The 23,026-nt window shown below is 37.3% G+C and overlaps 1 protein-coding gene across 1 annotated transcript in view; it reads right to left on the reverse strand.

Moving 5' to 3' along the window:
* Positions 1 to 23,026, reverse strand: part of CCDC7 (coiled-coil domain containing 7) — a 443,154-nt gene that overhangs the window by 375,582 nt on the left and 44,546 nt on the right. Inside the window, exons 7-9 of the mRNA XM_044226418.1 lie at positions 13,392 to 13,453; positions 11,947 to 12,003; positions 559 to 634 (exon numbers count right to left, since the gene is read on the reverse strand). Of these exons, the coding sequence (XP_044082353.1) occupies positions 559 to 634; positions 11,947 to 12,003; positions 13,392 to 13,453 (195 nt within the window). The remainder of the gene's footprint in view (positions 1 to 558; positions 635 to 11,946; positions 12,004 to 13,391; positions 13,454 to 23,026) is intronic.

Consider the following 23,026-nt stretch of genomic DNA (forward strand, 5'->3'; position numbering starts at 1 on the left):
CTTATAACAAAATAACTTTGTCTTCTTGTGACTGGCTTATTTTACCTAGCATAAAAGCCTCAAGGTTCCTTCATGTCGTACCATATGACAGAATTTCCTTCCTTTTTGAGACTAAATAATATTCCATTTTATGTATATATTATATTTTCTTTATCTGTATATATCATATTTTCTTTATCTATTTATCTGTTTTCAGACACTTGGTTTGCTTTCACACTTTGCTACTATAAATAGGGTTACAATGAACATGGGTATATAAGTATCTTTGAGACCTTGATTTCAGTTTTGCAGGGTTTCTAACCAGAAATGAAATTAGTGGATCATATGGTAATAACATTTTTAATTTTTTGAGAAACTTAAATACTGTTTTCCATTGTGGCTATAAAATTTCATATTCTGCCTGATTATAATTTTAAAATTACACATATCATAACAATTGACATAAGAACACTAAATTTTTTAACAGTGCTCTTATTTCTTATTTATGCTTCTAATTTTTCTAAAATGAATGTCTACTCATTTTCATAATTAGGAAAAGGAGTTATTTTAAAAGCTTACCTCTCCAACATATTTGACTGTTTTTCAAATATTTTCAACATGACATTCAATCGATTCATCAGTGAAAATGTAGTTTCTATCATGGAAAAAATGGATAAATTTAAAGGTATTACAAATGGCTAAAGTTATACCTCTACGCTGATATAACTCACTGCTGTATGTGTGAGAACTAGATGAACATAACAAGAAGACGGTACTCAAGGAACAAATGCTTAGAATAGTTACCATTTTACTAAATTCCCATTATGTCACTATGCTACTTTACAATTCTCTTAATCCTCAAAATAACTCAAAAAGAAGATATTATCACCATTTTCAAATAAATAGAGTCTCAGAGAGATTCTATAATTTGATCAAAACTATACATCTAATAAGTGACAAAACTAGACTGAGGTCAGAGAAAAGTTGCGGCCTCTAAGTCAATCAAGTCTATGGGAAGATGCTAACAATCCCATTAAGTTTTCCACCTGAATCAGATAACCCAAAAGGTTAACTAAAATGCTACTTAAAAGGACATCAATTTAGGGATGTCTGGGTGGCTCTGTCCATTAAGAGTCTGCGTTCAGCTCAGGTCATGATCTCAGAGTCCCAAACTGGACTCCTTTCTCAGGGGGAGACTGCTTCTCCCTCTGCCTGTCACTCCCCTTGCTTGTACTCTCACTCTCTCTCTCAGCAAATAAATAAATAAAATCTTTATTTAAAAAAAAGGAAAAGAAACCAACATAATGAGAATCCATAGTAATCAATAAACTCTCAGGGTAATAACACAAGACTCTTCAATCTTATCACACAGAAAGTATTTAAAAGAAGACAAACTTCACTAAGTTTGCTGCTAGATAAACCAAACATGAAATGGACAGAAGTAATGTTAAATAACATGGAAGAAGTTCCATGCTATATATCAACTATATTTTTTTCCTATATATCAACTATATTTTTTTCTATTCCACATGTCAAAATAGTGGTGTAGAGAAATATAATAAATGTTTAGGTGCTGAGAAGAGAAAGGAAGAGGAGAGAAATCAGTTGGACTTAAAGAATGGAAACTTTATTAGAAAGAAATAGGCAAAATCATAAGTAAAGACAGGAAAAGTACAAATGTGCAACATATATCAAGGGAACTAAGTAAGACAAGTATTCATGATCTCATGGGTCGTGAGATCAAGCTCTGAGTTGAGCTCCCTGGGCAGAGGGGAGTCTGCTTGAGATTTTCTCTCTCTCCCTCTTCTCTCTCCCCTCATTCATGCTCTCCTTCCCTCTCTCAAATTAATAAAATCTTTTTAAAAATAAAATAAGTATATAAAGAAACCAAGTAAACCAGAGGCTTTGTTTTAGGAGGGCCAATACTCCTTAAACATTCAAATGTATATTACAAGTCAGCTTTAGAAAAATCAAATTAAGAACTTTTTATAGGCAAGAGAGAATATTTAAAATGCATAAAATATGAGGCTCCTGGGTGGCTTAGTTAAGTGTCTGCCTTTGGCTCAGATCATGATTTTGGGATCCTGGGCCCTGCATCAGGGCCCCCACTCAGAGGGAAGTCTGTTTCTCCCTCTCCCTCTGCCTCTCCCCCCTAAGATCACACTCTTTCTCAAATAATTAGTCTATAAATAAATAAGTAAATAAAATATTATACCATATCATTTTAGGATTAATTTGAACATACCATAGGTCATGATTTAAAATTATGCCTTGGATTTGGTAAAGGATTACAAAGAACATCCACTGTTATTCCTGTCACAATTTTATTTATTTATTTATTTATTTATTTATTTTTAATGACTTTATTTATTTGACAGAGAGATCACAAGTAGGCAGAGAGGCAGGCATGGTGGGGGGAAGCAGGCACATATAGGTAAATATGACACATATATATAGGTAGAGATAGATAGGTAGAGCTGACACCTATAAATATAGCTAGAAACAAGAAAGAAACACAGGTGCTACCAATTATCAGCCACAGAGTCTGAGTCTCTATGGTTTCCTGTGACCTGCTCCACAGAAGACCTCAGCAGCTTCCATCACTGAAGAAACCAATGGCCAGCACAGCCACTGAGAACTCTCTGCAAATTTCACTGGGTTTTGTCCCACAGGTATCTGCATTGGCTGATGCCAGCTGCCTGAGTCCCTTACAATCCCCACCACACATGTGCACGTGTGCACACACATACATACACACACACACACACACACACACACCACACACTAAACCACCATTGGAGGCCAAGAACCACACCAGCAGCCAGCCCAAGACTCTGGTTGTGCAAGTGCAAACACCAGCCTAGATCCCCATAGCTAACACTCACTGCCATGTGCTCACTCAGGACTAACCCCTCCAGTTGTACACCTGCATGCTTCCATCTCAACCCATCACTAGCTTCTACTGCCATGTGCATGCCCAGAGGGAGACTGGGCTGTCACAGAAGAGTGCTTCCAGCAGTCAGATCCCCACAGCTGTTTCCAGGCCCAGAGGAGGCCCCTGTCTTCTGTCACTGTCCGGCACCACTGTGTTCACTTGTAGCTAGCCCCTCCAACTATACACCTGCACGGCGCTGGCCCATTATCAGCTTCCACAGCTGTGTGCCTGTAGCAAAACCTAGAAGCCACAACAGCGCACACAGACAGCCAGGTTCCCCACGCTGTCTGTGTGCCCACAATTGTCCTCAGCCCTTGCTGTCTTCCCTGGGCCCCACCACTACATATGTGTTTGCAGTTGGCCACTGCCACACACACACACACACACACACACACACACACACACCTGCTGCTGGCCTTCAGCCAAGAGTGCGTACACCAGCACTGGCCATACTACTGTCTGCCCTGATCCCTTGTGGTTGGATCTGGAAACAATGTTGAAGGTCACAACAGCCTCTGACATCTCTGTAGACGTCTATAATGTTTGCCAAGGACCATGCAGTTGTTGATGTTGTGGACTGAAACAGCCTGAGCCAACAACTCACAATACCTCCAGACTAGTTCTGCCACATGCCCCCTATACTTGACATCAGATCATAAGGTCATTACATACTCCATCATTCCCCCACCTGCAGCTGAAGATCTTTCCTTACCGAAATCAGTCTATGAAGCCTAAAAGAGACAACTGCTTCTTAAATGTGCAGACAACTATGTAATGATACAGAGATCACAGAGAATCAAGGAAACATGACTCCACTAAAGGAATACAACAAATCTACAGTAACTGGCTCCAAAGAAATAAAAATACAGGACCTGCCCAACAAAGAATTCAATATAATTTTTCTGAAGATGCTCAGAGACTTATAAGAAAACTCAGATAAACAATTTCATGACATAGGGAAATAATGCAAGAGAAATTGAGAAGGTAAACAAAGAGAAATCATTTAAAAATAGAAGTTTTGGGTGCCTGGGTGGCTCAGTGGGTTAAGCCGCTGCCTTCGGCTCAGGTCATGATCTCAGGGTCCTGGGATCGAGTCCCGCATCGGGCTCTCTGCTCAGCGGGGAGCCTGCTTCCTCCTCTCTCTCTGCCTGCCTCTCTGCCTATTTGTGATCTCTCTCTGTCAAATAAATAAATAAATAATATTTAAAAATATAAAAATAGAAGTTTTGACGCTGAAGAACACAAGGAAAACACAATGAAATAAACAACAAAAAAAAGTGGACTACATCAAACTAAAAAGTTTCTGCACAACAAATAACATCAACACAATAAAAAGACATGCTATGGAATGAGGAAAATACTTGCAAACCATGTATCTGATAAATTAATATCCAAATATATATTTTTAAAAACCAATTAAAAATAGATAGAGGACGTAAATAGACATTTTTCCAAAGAAGGCATACAAACAACCAACAGATACATGAAAATGTGCTCAACAACAATAACTATCAGGGAAATGTAAATCAAAACAACTATAAGATACCATCTCATACCTGTTAGAATGGCTATTATCTAAAGGACAAGAGGTAACATTTGTTGGTGAGGTGTAGAGAAAAAGAAACCCTGGTGCACTACTGCTGGCAATGTAAAGTGGCACTGCCGCTGTGGAAAACAGTATGGAGTTTCCTCAAAACATTAAAAATAGGACTACTGTATGATCCAGCAATCCCACTTCTGGGTGTATATCCAAAGAAAATGAAGTCACTGTCTCAAGGAGATAGCTACTCTCCCACATCCACTGCAACATTATTTACAATACAATAGCCAAGATATAGAAACAATCTAAAGAATGATGAAAATATGATTGATACACACATATACATATACATATTCATACATACAATGGAGTATTATTCATAGAAAAGAAATCCTCCTATTTGTGACAACACAGATGACACAGCACTAAGCGAAATAAGTCAGAAAGAGAAAAACAAATTCTATGTGATGTCACATGTGGAATCTAACAATATTGAAAAAGAAACAGAGTAGAATGAGGGTTTCCCAGAGCTGTGGCATGGGGGAAATGGGGAGATGTTTGTCAAAGGGTACACATTTTCAATTATAATATGAGTAAGTTCTTGGAATCAAATGTACAACATGGTGACTATGGTTAGTAGTACTGGATTGTATACTTGAAAGCTCCTGTAAGAGTAGAGCTTTAATGTCCTCACCATAACACCACCAATAACAAAATGGTAATTACTTGAGATACAAGATGAATAAACTTCCCTAATTGTAGTAGGCACTTTGCAACATACACAGATCAAATAATTTTGACCACCTTAAACTTACATATGCCAATTATATATCAACAAAGCTGCGAAAAAGGAGTTTAAGGATATGCACATTCATAACTTATATAAAGAAAAGCTATTTTTCAAAGTGATTGTGCCAAGCACCTGGGTGGCTCAGTCAGTGAAGCGTCTGCCTTCGGCTCAGGTCATGATCTCAGGCTCCTGAGACTGAGTCCCACATCAGGGTCTCCTCTCAGCACTCTCTCTCTCCCCCTTCTCCCCACCCCCTCAAAAATTAATAATTTATTTTTAAAAAGTGATTGTGCCCTCCCTTTGTGTATATGAGGAGTTCCTGTTAGTATATACCGTTGTTAACACTTACTATTGTCACACTTTTTAATTTTTGACTGAGAGTCTGATAGGTATGAAACATTGTTCCATTGTGGTTAATTTGCAATTCCTTGATTATTCAGTCTTACTAGCTACTTGGATTCCTTGCTTGGTTAAATTTCTCTTTCTTTTGCCTGCTTTTCTTGAAATAATTTTCCTGAAATAATTTTCTGGATTTAAAGTAGTTCTTTGTATTTTCTGTATACTAATAATTTGACAATTTTCAGTATTCAAAATCTCTTTTTCCACTCTGATTTATTTCAGATTTTCCTGATAGTGTATATTGACAAATAGAAATGTTTAATTTTAACATAGTCAACATTATCAAACTTACCCCTTATGATTGGTACATTTATGTCTGGTTTTAAAAATCATTTTCTTACCACATAGTAATGAGGATATTCTCTTAAATCAGCCAAGAAAATACTTCTACTTTTGCCTTTCATATGTAGGTGTTTAATGACATGAAGTTAATTTTTGAATATCAGGAGGTAATGCTCCAATTCTATTTTTTCCATGTAAGTATCAATTATCACAGGACCACTTATTCAGAATTCCATGTTTTCTCAACTTATCTGTGATGTCATCTCTATCATATCTCATGTACCTAAATGCATAGGTCTGATTTGGGGCTTTAATGCTGTTCAGTTAACCTCTTTGTCTATTTTTATCCTGTCTTAACTATTGTAGCTTTATAATAAGCCTTCCATCTTAGAAAAAATTTTTTTCTAATTTTATTTTCACTAGTATGCAAAAAGATGAGCTTCCTACAAAAAAAACTTACAAGAACTTTTATCTGAAAACTATAAAACATTGCAAAAACAATAAAGACTTAAAAATGGTGATATAAACTATTGTAATGAAAACATCATCTAGTTAAGAAACTAAATGTTTGCATTTATTTTTATGTATAGTGTAACAAAGTAGTCCAGTTTCATTCTTCCGCTTGTGGCTGGCCAGTTTTCCCAACACATTTGTTGGGAAGACTGTATTTTTTCCACTGGATATTTTTTTCTGCTTTGTTGAAGATTAATTGACCACACAGTTGTGGGTTCATTTCTGAGTTTTCTATTCTGTTCCATTGATCTATATGTCCATTCTTGTACCAGTACCATAGTGTTTTGATCACTACTGCTTTGTAATATAACTTTGAGTCAGGAATTATGAAGTCTCCCAGCTTTCCTTTTCTTTTTCAAGGTAGCTTTGGCTATTTGGGGTCTTTTGTGGTTCCATACAAATTTAGGATTGTTTTTTCTAGCTCTGAAAAATGCTATTGGTATTTTGATAGGAATTGCATTAAATGTGTAGAATGCTTTAGATAATATAGACATTTTTAACAATAATTGTTCTTCCAATTCTAAGTGTGAGACAGGAAACCTTTAAAATCCTAGACAAGAACACAGGGAGTAACCTCTATGACATCAGCTATAGCGACTTCTTAACTAGATATGTGTCCTGAGGGAAGGGAAACAAAAGCAAAAATAAACTATTGGGTCTTCATCAAAATAAAAACTTCTGCACAGTGAAGGAAATAACAAAACTAAAAGCTAACCTTTGGAATCAGAGAGGATATTTGTAAATTACATATCAGATAAAGGGTTAGTGTCCAAAATATATAAAGAACTTATAAGATTCAACACCCAAAAAGACAAATAATTCAGTTAACAAATGGGCAAAAGAAATGACCAGGTGGTCGGTATTATAGAGGGCACGGATTGCATGGAGCACTGGGTGTGGTGAAAAAATAATGAATACTGTTTTTCTAAAAATAAATAAATTGAAAAAAAAAAAGAAATGAATGGGAATTTTTCCAAAGAAACATAAAAACATGCTCAACACCACTCATCATCAGAGAAATGCAAATCAAAACTACAATGAGATATCACCTCCCACGTGTCAGAACAACTAAAATTAACAACACGGGAAACAACAGGTGTTAGTAAGGATACAGAGAAAGAGGAACCCTCTTGCACTGTTGGTGGGAATGCAAACTGGTACAGCCACTCTGTAAAGAAGTATGGAGGTTCCTCAAAAAGTTAAAAATAAAACTACCTTATGATCCAACAACAGCACTACTATGTATTTACCCAAAGAATACAAAAATACTAATCCAAAGGGATACATGCACCTTGATTACCAAGAGTCCAAATGTTCCTTGACTGATGAACGGATAAAGAAGATGCAGTAGAGGGACGCCTGGGTGGCTCAGTTGGTTAAGCAGCTGCCTTCGGCTCAGGTCATGATCCCAGCATCCTGAGATCGAGTCCCACATCGGGCTCCTTGCTCCACAGGGAGCCTGCTTCTCCCTCTGACTCTGCCTGCCACTCTTGCCTGTGCTCGCTCTTGCTCTCTCTCTGACAAATAAATAATTAAAATCTTAAAAAAAAAAAAGATGCAGTAGATAGATGATCTAGATGATAGATAGACAGATGGATAGATGATAGATAACAGATAGTTGATGATGATGATAGATGACAGATGATAGATGGTAGAGAGATGATAGATAGACAGATGATAGATAATAGATAATGATTGATGATGACAGGCAGATGATAGAGAGAAATGTACACAATGGAATATTTCTCAGCCATGAAAAAGAATGAAATCTTGCCATTTACAATGACATGAATGGAGCTAGAGACTATTATGCTAAGCAAAATAAGTCTGTTAGAGAAATATGATTTCAATGAACAAAACAAAACAATCATGGGGGGAGAAAAAGAGAGAAAACAAAGAAACAGACTCTTAACTATACAGAACAAACTGATTGTTACCAGAGGAGAGATGGATGTGGAGATGGGTTTAAATTAACTCAAAATGGATCACAGATTTAAATGTAAAATGAAAAAATAAAAAACTTCTAGAAGATAATATAGGAGAAAATCTAGATTACATTAGGTTTTAAGATGACTTCTGGATCCAACAAAACACAATCCATGAAAGAAAAAACTAGTAATTTCAATTTCATTAAAATTAAAAACTTCCATTCTACAAAAGGTACCATTAAGAGAATGAAAAGAGAATACACAGACTGAGAGAAAACCTTTGCAGTTACCTAACAAAGTGCTTATGTCCACAATATACAAAGAACACTTAAAACTCAATAAGAAAGCAGCGTGCCTGGGTGGCTCAGTGGGTTAAGCCTCTGCCTTCAGCTCAGGTCGTGATCCCAAGGTCCTGGGATCGAGCCCCACATCGGGCTGTCTCCTCTGCAGGGAACCTGCTTTCTCCTCTTTCTCTGCCTGCCTCCCTGCCTACTTGTGATCTCTCTCTGTCAAATAAATAAAATCTTAAAAAAAAAAAAAAAAGAAAGAAAGAAAACTCAATAAGAAAGCAAGTAACCCAATTTAAAATGAGTAAAATATCTGAACAAATACCTCACCAAAGATGGCAAAAAAATATGAAAAAATTCTCAACATCAGATATTACAAATTAAAACAATGAGATATCAGTAAATAACTTTTAGAATGGCTAAAATTCAAAATTCTGACAACACCAAATGTTGACAAAGATACAGAACAACAAGAATTCTCATTCTCATTGTTGGCAGGAATATGAAATGATGCATCCCCTTTGCAAAACAGTTTACAGTTTCTTACAAAACTAAACATATATTTACTATATGATCCAGAAATTGCATTCCCTGGTATATAACCAGATCAGTTGAAAAACATATCCATACTAAAAACCTAAGTTTGCAGCAGCTTTTCTGTAATTGCAGAAAATCAGAAGCCACCAAGATGTCTTTTAATAGATAAATTAGATTTAAAAAACTATGATACATCCACACAATGGATTACTATTTATTAATAAAAAGAAATTAGCTATAAAACCATAAAAATCATTAAACAGGAAAGTTAAATGCATACTGCTAAGTAAAAGAAAGACTATATGAATCCAAATAGATAACATTCTTGAATAATACAGAGATACCAAAAAGATCAATGACTGCCAAGGACTCAGATGGACAGATGAACAAATGAATAGGTAGAACATAGGATTCAAAACAGTGAAACTCTTCTGTATGATACTATAATGGTGTATATATGACATTATATATTTGTCAAAACCTATAGAACTCTATAGTACAAAGACTGAACCCTATGTAAACTACAGAGTTTAGGTAATAATATATCAATATTTGTTCATTGATTTTAATGTAGGTAGCACATTAATGCAAAATGTTAATAAAATTTTGTGTAAGGAGGAAAAGGCAGAGAATGGATATATGGGAACTCTGTGTTTTCTGCTCAATTTTTCTATAGTTCTAAAACTGCTGTAAAAAAAAATTAATTCCATGGGTGGCTCAGATGGTTAAGCATCTGCCTTCAGCTCAGGTCATGATCCCAAGGGCCCAGGATTGAGTTCCACATAAGGCTCCTTGCTCAGTGGGGAGCCTGCTTCTCCCTCTGTCTGTCACTCCCCTTGCTTGTACACTCACACATTCTCTCTCTAATAAATAAATAAGTCTTTTTTAAAGTTAATTCTATTAATTATAAAATGAAGCAACATCAAAATTAAATAATGGTATAAAAACAGAGTGGAATATAAAGGATCTTTTGTCTTGTTGATTAGGCTATGGTATCAAATAGAATTTAGAGAATGGGAAGAGATTAGAATAAAATTTGTCTGGATAAGATGGAAAGGGGTACTTTTAAGAGAAAGAAGTGTATACAAGTAAAACTGAGCAATACTGAGACAGTAAATACATACCAAAGGAGCCCAGAGACTGAGGCAGCTACCATGGAAAAAGATAACTCATGGATACAGAGAACATACTGGTGGCTCCCAGACATAGGGGGTGGAAGTGGGGTAGGCAAAACAGGTGAAGGAGGTCAAAAGATACAAATTCCCAGTTATAAAATAAATAAGTCATGGAATAGAATGTACAGAATGGCATCTATAGTTAATAATTATATATTGCATATCTGAAAGTTGCTAAGAGAGTAGATCTTAAAAGCTCTCATCACATGAAAAAAATTCTTGCAGGGTGTGGTAATAGATGTTAACTAGACTTATTGTGATGATCATTTTGCAATATATACAAATACCATACACTTGAAATTAATGTAGTATTGTATGTTAATTACACCTCAATTCAATGAATGAATGAAAGAAACAGAAAGCAATAGACAGAATATTTTTAAATCATCACTAACATTTCTACTATTATATTCTTTTGGTTTGGCTGAAGGATATAATCCATCAGCCCATATGTGGACGTAAAGACTCCTGGTTTTGTCCATGATAGAGCATCAGGGAATAGAATTATCCTTCCACCTTAAACAAATTAAAATCTGGACAAAAATATGGGAAAAGGAAATATTCAGACATTGGAAAACGGTAAGTGCAAGGCAGTAATCTCTGAAAGAAGACAAACAAAGTAACAAAGCCCTTTGATAACACCATCTTACTTTCTGAAGTTTCCAGGCCACAGCATTAGGAAAGGGGACCCAAACAGAGTCTATTGTTCTCCTAGAGTTCAGAGAAAAGGTTTAGAGTTTTGGAAGCCCAAAGCAGCTAGAATTCACAGGGCACAGTATTAGAGAGAAGACAGCTGCACAGATAGAGAGCTCCATAGATGCGCAGAGGGTTTTCCTTGAGGTAGAAAGAAGCTTTCACCATCCACTCCAAAGCTCTAGATATCTTCCTATCTATCTAGTCATTCAGGACTCTCTTGGATCAAAGGTGTCTACAGAACTTGGGAGCACTGTAGCATCAAGTTGCCCTTGGCCTAAATATGGCAACATTAGTTGAAAAGCAGAAGATGAAGGAGGACAGGATTCCCATCAATCTTTTCCAACCAAATCTTATTTTCCACTTCTAAATTGTATTCTATAGCATACATTACATGATTGCTTCAAAATTCTTTCCAGTACTAAGACAAACAAGGTAATTTCTCCTTTATGTTAAGTAGTCATAAGTTTAACATACTAGTTCTAGCAGCTGTTTATATTCATAAACTGACAGGTACTCAGCTATTGTCAAGGAATTAGTGCATATGAGATGATCTATAATTCGTAGAAACAAAATATGCAAATTTATCACTGTTCATCTCAAAGGCCTAGCACTCTTGAAACATTTCAGTAGCATACTCCAATCAAAATTAAAAATTATTCAATGCAAGAGATAGCAAGGTATTCCTCAAAAATGAGTCTATTTTTTGTAGCATTTAGCCTTAACTAGGAATTTCAATACTTGCTTGATAGCTCAACTGTATGGCTCCAACTCCAGGCGATCTATGTTATTACCATAATAATGACATTAAATTATAAAAAATTATAGAAATTAATGCACTGAACATAAGTTATTAACACAAGAATGCTTAAACAAGTAGAAACTTACGTGGATCAGTTGCAGAAACATCTCTAAATTCTTCAGTTGAGTGAGTTTTTATGAATTCTGAAATAATAGTAAGTTTGTCATGTGTTTCAAATATCAATTATATGTGTTGAGTTTAAATTTCAGAGTTTTTTTTTAAATACCTCATTAAAAAGAAAGAAAAAAAAATAGAACTGCCAACACTGGAAATCCTCCCAGTCAGGCAACAAATAGAAATATATGAATGAATGTATATAATAACTAAGTGATATGAACTCATCGTTTTCTCAACACTTGCTTTTCCTCTCTTATTCCTCTTTTGTTCTTTTATTTAGTTAATGTTATCATGATTTAATCTCCCTTCTTTTCATATCCAATCAAGTTTTGCCCATTTTACCAGTAAATTTTCTCAAATCTGCCCATTTTCTTCTTGTTTATTGGTGTTCTAATATAAGCACTTATCATACACATAAAACAAAGCAATAACTTCCCTTTCCTATTCCTAGTCCCCAAATGTAACTTCTACAAATGGCCAGAATAATCTGCATACAATTGAATCCAACAATGCCCACTTCCCTACAAAAAAAGTCTTCAGTGGTTCCCTATTATATATATTAAAAAAAATCCTTAGCACACCTCTGACTGGCTCTCTCTTACCTTATCCCTACTTATTGCTTCACATTCTAATACCATTCTATTTATAACTCCCTATTCATTCTGTTTGTTCATGCTACATCCTCTTTGTAAAATAGCAGATATCTCCCTTCTTCACTTGACTAAATCCTAGTCATCCTTTAAGGTTGCTTAAAATCTTTCCAACTTCTGGGCACCTGGGTGGCTCAGTGGGTTAAGCGGCTGCCTTTGGCTCAGGTCATGATCTCAGGGTCCTGGGATCGAGTCCCGCATTGGGCTCTCTGCTCAGCAGGGAGCCTGCTTCCTTCTCTCTTTCTCTGCCTGCCTCTCTGTCTACTGTGATCTCTCTCTGTCAAATAAATAAATAAAATCTTAAAAAAAAAAAAATCTTCCCAACTTCCTTGGGTTGAACAAATTGGCTCCTCTTTGTAAAACAGCAGATATCTCCTTCACTTGACTAAATCCTAGTCATCCTTTAAGGTTGCTTAAAATCTTCCAACTTCCTTGGGTTGAACAAATTGGCTATCTGTGGACTTGCTGCAAATCGCATATAACTTTTATCATGTATTACACTATATATTAAAGTGATGCATAATATGCTGTGTCCTTACTAATTCATGTATTTTATGGTGGCTAACAACCAAGGTTTAGTTTTGTACAACTTCTGGAATCCAAAACATAAGAACTCTTATTGAAAATATCAAACTCACAACTGAGTATCTTTTTTAACTTGCTACTGTATAATTTTATGGCTAAATTTTTAAACTGTAAATTGCAAAATGTTAATGTAATATAGAAAACCCTATAAATGCTAAACATGTATAAAATATTATCACCTTCAATTTTCTGCTGTACAACTTCATTACTATGTACTGTTCCTGGTGAATTTTCAGTATCCCTGTTAAAATTTTAATAAGTACAACATTTATTTATTATCAGAGAGTAAGAGCTTAAATTATACTTAAGAAATAAAATAAATGCTCTAGATATATGTAGTTTGTAAAATAAAACTTAACATAATCTTTAACCTTTATTCAGACTCCAAGGTAAATTTGTATAATTGCAAGCAAACAAGTATAAAATCACACTGTGTAATTCTATGAATGCTATATATTCCATGAATATAATTAGATATTCCAAAAATATTAACAACAAAAATTAAAAAAGTAAATTGGGTAGAAGCATGACATTTCTTTTCATATTGTTATTGTTAAGAGTACAAGTTCTAGAGTCAAACTGCTTGGCTCAAAACTTGTTTTACCCACTTACTAATTTATGACTTTAGTAAGTTACTTAATCCCTCCAACTTACAGTTTCTTCATCTATTAAAATTGGGGTATTGGAGTGCATACCTCATAAAGTAGTGGTAAGGATCCAGTACATGTAAAGTTATAAGGAAAATGCCTGTACACATCAGACACTTCAATTTCAGGTATTACTATTAACATACAATCTGAAACTAATTTTGTACTTTACAATAGATAGCTCAAATGAGCCTCTGAACTAAGGATCTAGTTAATGGGCACCTACTGGAGCTAACTCAAGTGCCACTCCTTTCATTCCTTTAAATCTAGTCATTGAGAGCGATAAAGTAACTGCATAATAAATAGTAGTCCCTCCCAGTTACTCTCTATTTTAACACTATAAAAGGGTTTTTATTATAAGTTTAATGAAAAAAAATGGCTATATGTAAACTTTTACTTGGATAAGTTACTATACCAGATACAGTTGGCAAGAACAGAAAAACAGGGGAACAAATGAGGTGATTTAATTCAGATACTCATAAAGTTACACATATTTATGTACTGTTTATATGCGATAAGAAACATTTAGATGTGTGTAACTAGTTCTGAACTTGAGGAAACCACCTTTCCAGGAGACTCACACAGAAATTATTAATTCATAATACAAAATTACTAGGTAAGGGCATATATTATTTTATTGTTTCACTTTAGTGCACTTCAAAGATTGCATTTTTTACAAATTGGTTTGTGGCAACCAATCATACAAAAAATCTATCAATGCCATTTTTCCAATAGCATCTGTTCACATTGTGTCTCTGTGTCATATTTTGGTACTTCTCAGTATATTTTAAGCTTTTTCATTATTATTATACTTGTTACGGCTATCGGTGATCACTGATCTTTGATGTTTCTATTGCAATTGTTTGGGGGTACCATAAACCATGTTCGTATATGGAAACAAACTTAACAGAACTGTTGTGTGTGCTCTGACTGCCTCACCAACTAGCCTCTATCTCTTTCCCTCTCTTTGGGCCTTCCTACTCCCTGAGACAGAACAATACTGAAATTAGGCCAGTTAATAACTTTTTATTGGCCTCTCAATGTTCAATCTACAGGAAGAGTCTCTTGTCTCTCACTTGATATTTAAAACTGGAAATGATTATGGTTAGTGAGGAAGGTACATCAAAAACCAAGAGAGGCTGAAGGCTAGATCTCTTGCATCAGTTATCCAAGTTCTTAATGCAAAGCAAAAGTTCTTGAAGGGATTTAAAAGGGAATTTGGGTAAATTGGAAGGGGAGGTGAGCCATGAGAGACTATGGACTCTGAAAAACAATCTGAGGGGTTTGAAGTGGCGGGGGGGGGTGGGAGGTTGGGGTACCAGGTGGTGGGTATTGTAGAGGGCACGGCTTGCATGAAGCACTGGGTGTGGTGAAAGAATAATGAATAATGTTTTTCTGAAAATAAATAAATTGGGGGAAAAAAGTAATACTCCAGTGAATACACAAATGATTAAGAAAGCAAATAGTCTTATTGCTGATACAGAGAAAATTTACTTGTCTGGATAGATCAAACCAGCCACATTTTTTACTTAAACCAAAGCATAATTCTGAGCAAAGCCCTAAATCTTCAATTCTATGAATGCTGAGAGAGATGAGGAAGCTTCAAAAAAGAACTCTGGAGTTTGGCTCACAAGGTTTAAGGAAAAGCAGCCATCTCCATAGCATGAAAACAAAGGGTGAAGCAGCATATGCTAATACAGAAACTGTGGCAACTTACTCAGATCTAGCTAAGATAATTAATGAGAGTAGCTACTAAATGACAGATTTGCAATGTAGACAAAACAATCTTTTATTGGGAGAAGATGGTGCCTAAGCTTTCATAGCTAGAGAGAAGTCAAAAGCTTCAAACAAAAGCTGATTCTCTTGTTAGGGGCTAACGCAGATGGTGACTTTAAGTTAAGCCAATGCTCATTTACTATTTTGAAAATCCTAGGGCCCCTAAGAATGATGCTAGAAAGCTTGGAAGATAATGGCAGAGTGGGAGAACCCTAGGTTCACCTGATCCCATGAATACAACTAGGTAACAATCAAATCATCCTAAATACCCTCAGAAGACTGGCAGAACAAATTCTAGAGCTAAATGTAGAGAAGAGGCCACATCAAAGAAGGTAGAAGAAAGGAGATATGGTTTGGGAGAAAAAAAAAATTGTGGCCCTATGGTGGGTAGGGAGCCGCAGTCATAGAGTAGGCCAAGAGACAGAATAGAGCCCATATGGGGAGGATGAATCCCAATAGCAATTGCCTTGAAAAGCAAGAGGGGCTGAATTTTGTGAATTTTTGCAACCAGTGGTGCTTGAAACCTGGAATTTTAAAGATCAATGGCTGGGGGAAACTCTAGAGGACACTGAGGTTACTCTTGGAAAAAAGGCAAGGTCAACAGCCTGTGAACATACAGCATGGGAACAGTGATCTGAAGAGTGCCTGGGGCTCCCAGTGGGGAGGTTATTTGTTCCCACCATATCCCAGACAGGCAGTGTTCACAGACCCCTCCAGGAACAAAAGAACTGGCAGGTACTGTGTCCAAAACCTTCCAGATACTGCGAAAACAGTTCTAAGGGGCAAGTCTATAGCAATAATGGCCTACATCAACAACAACAAATCTCAAATAAACAACCTAACCTTACATCTACGGGAGCTAGAAAAAGAACAACAAAACCCAAAACCAGCAGAAGGAAGGTAATAATAAAAATTAGAGCAGAAATAAATGATACCAAAGCTTGAGTCTGTCTCTGAGGATCTAGACCCTGATGCTGAAGCTCAATCCATCTCAGGACTGTGACCAGGATCTCTAAGATTTTGACCCCATATCTTCAAGTTTCCACCTTGAACCAGAAATCACCAATCCTGTCCCTGCGGTGCTTTTTTTTTTTTTTTTAAAGATTTTATTTATTTGAAAGAGACGGAGAGAGTAGGAGCAGGGGTAGGGACTGAGGGAAAGGGAGAGGGGAGATGACTTCCCCGCCTTGTGATTCCAGGACCCTGAAATTATGACCTGAGCCAAGGTCAGATGCTTAACCAACTGAGCCAACCAGGTGCCCCTGTTTCCCTGGTTCTTGAGCTAGTGTGCACCTCAACCACACCAAAGCCCTAGATCTGAAACCCCCTCTCTCATCCATATTCACTACTATACCCAAGGTCCTGGCCACTAGCCCCATAGTGCTCCCTGCACCTGCCAGCCCTCTCCCACTCTTCTCCTGCCCCGATTATGGTCGAGCCTTCTGCCACTGCTCTGGACTAAGCTAGCACTCCTGCTCCCACAGTGGCAAGAAGCCATGCCACTGCCAGACTTGCAGTAAGCCATTTGGCCATGGCACCATGCTAGTACAGCACTGCAGCAACTGTGCTGACAGGTGGCCCGAACCGAACACCCTCTGCGGCAAAGCCTTCAGCTGGCACTCCACACTGCTGATGCACTGACACAGCCACAGCCACAGGAAGCTGCAGCACTGCCCCATGTGTCAAGACATTGAGCATGGCTTGCTGCTAGTGCAGCACCTGTGCACGTACAGCAGCTCTCAGCCTGCAAGTGCCCAGTGTGCACCAAGGACATCAGGCAGGGCTCAGCACTGTTCTTGCACCTGCAACGGCACACTGGCAGTTCCCATGCCTACAGTGCAGCAAGGCCTTCGGCCGGAGCTTACCACTGCCACAATGCCAGTGCCTGTGCATGCACAAGTGCACACACACAGATACACACACACACACACACACACGGCAGAGCACCCCTACCACTGTCCCCACTGCCGCAATACCTTCAACAAGAGCTCCAACTTGCAAAAAAAAAAAGAGCTCCAACTTGCTTCAGCACCTGCGAAGCCACACCAACAAATGGACCAATGCCTGTCCCCACTCTTGAAGGCCTTCAGTGGGAGAGCTCCTCCCTGCTGCTGCAGCACCTGCACATGCATTCAAGAGTGTGCCCCCTACCACTGTCAGCTCTGGGGCAAGGCTTTCTGACAAGCCTCTAGCCTCACCAAGCACAAGTGGATGTGTGAGGGTGTAGCTGCCACCACAGGCCAGGGCCTCAACCCAGCTTCAATGTTGAGGCGAGAGCATGTCTCCCTCCTGAATCCTGATGCTCTCTGTTCTTGGCTCTGGCCTGGGTCTCAGCACTGACACCAGCTCTGGCTATAGTCCTCACCCTCGCTCTATGCAATACTCCCTCCCTAATCCTACTCCAAAGTTATTTCTGGTTCTGAATCTACCCTCATCCCTGACTCTGTCATATCTTCTGACCCTAAGCCTCATCACAAGGCCAGTCCTGACTTGTGGCCAACCTTGACCATCGATCTGATCCCACCCCTATCAGGATCCTGTGCCCAGCCGCAACTCCAACTCTGAGTCTCAGCCTGACCCCTGCTCTCCCACCATGACACAGTTAGTGCAGCCCTCCCTAGAGTCCTGAGTGAGTGTAGGAGCAAGAGACTGGCCCCATGGCTGAAGGGGACTCCCAACACTCAAGAGGGCCTGGGGAAGTTGGATGCCATGTTGTTAAGTAAAAACCTCCTACAGCCTCATGGGGAAAAAAAAGGATATAGAATCTAAAAAACAAAAACCAGACAAAGGGGGAAAAAAACAGATAAATAAAATGAAGAGGAGCTGCTTCTTTGAAAAAATAAAATTCCTAAGCCTCTAGCCAGACCCATCAAAAAACAAAGACAAAAGGTTGATATCCAGGATCTATAAAGAACTCCTCAAACTCAACACACACAAAACAGATCATAACAACACACAAAACACAATCATATCAAAAAATGGGCAGAAGATATGAACAGACACTTCACCAATGAAGACATACAAATGGCTATCAGACACGTGAAAAAATGTTCATCATCACTAGCCATCAGGGAGATTCAAATTAAAATCACATTGAGATATTACCTTACACCAGTTAGAATGGCCAAAATTAGCAAGAAAGGAAACAAATGTGTTGGAGGGGATGTGGAGAAAGGGGAACCCTCTTATACTGTTGATGGGAATGCAAGTTGGTGCAGCCACTTTGGAGAACAGTGTGGAGATTCCTTAAGAAATTAAAAATAGAGCTTCCCTGTGACCCTGCAATTGCACTACTGGGTACTTACCCCAAAGATACAGATGTAGTGAAAAGAAGGGCCATCTGCACCCCAGTGTTTATAGAAGCAATGGCCACGGTCACCAAACTGTGGAAAGAACCAAGATGCCCTTCAACAGACGAATGGATAAGGAAGATGTGGTCCATATACACTATGGAGTATTATGCCTCCATCAGAAAGGACGAATACCCAACTTTTGTAGCAACATGGACGGGACTGGAAGAGATTATGCTGAGTGAAATAAGTCAATTATCATATGGTTTCACTTACTTGTGGAGCATAACAAATAGCATGGAGGACAAGGGGAGTTAGAGAGAAGAAGAGAGTTGGGGGAAATTGGAAGGGGAGGTGAACCATGAGAGACTATAGACTCTGAAAAACAATCTGAGGGGTTTGAAATGGAGGGGGGTGAGAGGTTGGGGGAACTGGGTGGTGGGTATTATTGAGGGCACGGATTGCATGGAGCACTGGGTGTGGTGCAAAAATAATGAATAGTGTTATGGTGAAAATTAAAAAAAAAGAGAGAGAGAGAAAGGACCCAAACAAAATTACAAATAAAAGAGGACAAATAACAACTAACACCACAGAAATACCAACAACCATAAGAGAATATTATGAAAAACTACATGCCCACAAACTGAGCCACCTAGAAGAAATCGTAAATTCCTAGAAACATATAAACTACCAAAACTGAGGCAGGAAGAAATAGAAAATTTGGATAGACCAATTACCAGCAAGGAGATTGAATCAGTAATCAAAACTCCCTAAGAGTTTTAATGCAAAAATCCTCAACAAAATACTAGCAAACCAAATCCAACAATACGTTACAAAAAATCATTCACTATAATCAAGTGGGATTTACTCCTGGGTTGCACAAATGGTTTAATATTTACAAATCAGTCAACATGATACATGACATCAGTAAGAGAAAGGATAAAGAAACCATATGATCCTTTCAATAGATGCAGAAAAGGCATTTGACAAAGTACAACATCCATTCATGACAAAAGCCCTCAACAAAGTAGGTTTAGAGGGAATATACCTCAATATAATAAAGGTCATATATGATAAACCTACAACAAATATCATCTTTAATGGGGAAAAACTGAGAGTAAAAAAACAAGACAGGGATGTCTACTCTAAACTAGTTTTATTCAATATAATACTAGAAGACCTAGCCACAGCAATCAGATGACAAAAACGAAATAAAAGGCATCAAAACTGGGGTGCCTGGGTAGCTCAGTGGGTTAAAACCTCTGCCTTTGGCTCAGGTCATGATCTCAGGGTCCTAGGATCGAGCCCTGCCTTGGGCTCTCTGCTCAGCAAGGAGCCTGCTTTCCTCTCTTTCTCTGTCTGCCTCTCTGCCTACTTGTGATTCTCTCTCTGTCAAATAAATAAATAAAATCTAAAAAAAAAAAGGCATTAAAACTGGTAAGGAAGAAGTAAAACTCTCATATTTATAGATGACATGATACTCTATATAGAAAACCCTAAAGACTCCCCCCCAAAGAAACTGCTAGAACTAATAAATGAATTCAGTAAACCCACAGGGTACAAAATTACTATGTAGAAATTTGTTGTACTTCTATATCCTAATAATGAAGCAGCAAAAAAAGAACTTAATAAAATAACCCCATTTACAACAGCACCAAAAATAGCAAGATACCTAAGAATAAACCTAACCAAAGAGGTAAAAGATGTGTACTCTGAAAACCTATGAAACACTAATGAAAGAAATTGAAGACAACACAAAGAAATGGAAAGACACTCCATGCTCATAGTTTGGAACAACAAATACTGTTAAAATGTCTATAGTATCCAAAGCAATCTATAGATTTAATGCAATCCCTTAAAAAATACTAATAATATTTTTCACAGCAGAACAAGAAGTCCTACAATTTATATGGAATGATCCTGAAATGATCCTGAATTTCCAAAGCAATTTTCAAAAAGTAAAACAAAGGTGGAGGTATCAAAATTCACACTTCAAGTTATATTACAAAGCTACAATAACCAAAAAAGTAGATACTGGCACAAAAATAGACAAACAGATCAATAGAAAAGAACAGAAAGCCCAAAAATGAACCACAGTTATATGGTCAATTAATCTTCAACAAAGCAGAGAAGAATGCCCAATGGGAAAATCAGTCTCTTCAACAAATGGTATTGGGGAAAATGGACAGCAATATGCAAAGGCTGAAAACGGACCACTTTTGTAAAGCATACACAAAATAAATTCAAAATGGATTAAAGACCTGTATATGAGACCTGAAACCATCAAAATCCTAGACGAGAACATAGGCAGTAATGACTCTGACACTGGCCACAGCAACTTCTTATTAAATATATCTCCTGAGGTAAATGAAACAAAAACAAAAATAAACTATCAAAATAAAAATCTTTTGCACAGTGAAGGAAACAATCAACAAAACTAAAAGGCAAGAGATATAATGGGAGAAGATATTTGCAAATGACATATCTGATAAAAGGTTAGTATCCAAAATATATATAAAGAAATGATACAAATCCATACCAGACAAAAAATCCAATTTACAAAGGAGCAGAAAACATGAACAAACATTTTTCCAAAGAAGGCATCCAGAGGTCAACAAACACATGAAAAAATGCTCAACATCACTCTGCATCAGGGAAATAAAAATCAAAACTACAATGAGATTTCATCTCACACCTGTCAGAACAACTAAAATTAGTAATACAGAAAACAACAGGTGTTGGCAAGGATACAGAAAAAGAGGAACCTTCTTGCACTGTTGGTGGGAATGCAAACTGGTGCAGGCACTCTGGAAAACAGTATGGAGGTTCCTCAAAAAGTTAAAAACAGGGGCGCCTGGGTGGCTCAGTGGGTTAAAGCCTCTGCCTTCAGCTCAGGTCATGATCCCAGGGTCCTGGGATCAAGCCCTGCATCGGGCTCTCTGCTCAGCAGGGAGCCTGTTTCTGCCTCTCTCTCTCTGCCTCTCTCTCTGCCTACTTGTGATCCCTGTCTGTCAAATAAATAAAATCTTTAAAGAAAAAAAAAAGGTTAAAAACAGAACTATCCAGAACTATCCTATGAAAGGATACATACACACCAATGTTTATGCAGCATTATTTACAATAAGCAAATTATGGAAACAGCACAAGTGTCTATCAACTGATGAATGGATAAAGAAGAAGTGGTACATTTATACACAATGGACTATGACTCAGCCATCAAGAAGAATGAGATCTTGCCATTTGCAATGACATGGGTGGAGCTAGAGAGTATAATGCTAAGGGAAATAAATCACTCAGCAGAAAGACAAATATCATATGATTTCACATACATGTGGATTAAAGAAACAAGCGGGCAAAAGTGGGAAAAAAGAGAGGAAAAAAAAAAAGGAAGAAATAAATTAAGAAACAGATTCTTAATTACAGAGAACAAACTGATGTTTACCAGAGGGGAGGAGGATGGGAGGCGGCCTGAAAGAGGTGATGGAGATTAAGGCATGCACCTGCTGTGACGAGCACTGGGTGATGTATCAGCAATTCTGCCGAATCACTATATAATCACTAAATAAAAAATAAAATAACAAAAGTTGAATAAGTCAGAGATCTAATGAACAGCCTGGTGTTTACAGTTAAAAATACTATTGGATACTTGAAATTTGCTGAGAGAGTGGATCTGAAGTGTAAAAAAAAAAAAAAAAAAGTAACTGTGTAAGGTGGAATAAAAGTCATGAAAGGAATTCTGTGGTGATGACTTATTCATCTATTTAATTTTAAGACAGCTAAACCTCAAATATCAAAAGTGAGTGTCAACAGTTAATAGGACTATCATTATCATCATTATTTGAATCTTCCTCCCATCTGTCAAAAAAAAGGCTTTTCTCAACTGAAAAATAAGAAATTATTCTTTGGAGCATATCCCTGTCCCTTTGAAATTTTTAATAATATTGTTCATAAATAATTAATTATTTAATGATATCCCAGTTTCCAATTTATTATGAAACTGGGATATAGGGATAGGAATATAGGGATAGGAAGCTACATAATCAAACTGAGGGAAGATTTTAAACCCAGATATTCAAAGCGAGCCATGTTTAACAGAACTTT

The sequence above is a fragment of the Neovison vison genome, chromosome 12 (assembly GCF_020171115.1).
Source record: "Neovison vison isolate M4711 chromosome 12, ASM_NN_V1, whole genome shotgun sequence".
Classification (NCBI taxonomy): Eukaryota; Metazoa; Chordata; class Mammalia; order Carnivora; family Mustelidae; genus Neogale; species Neogale vison.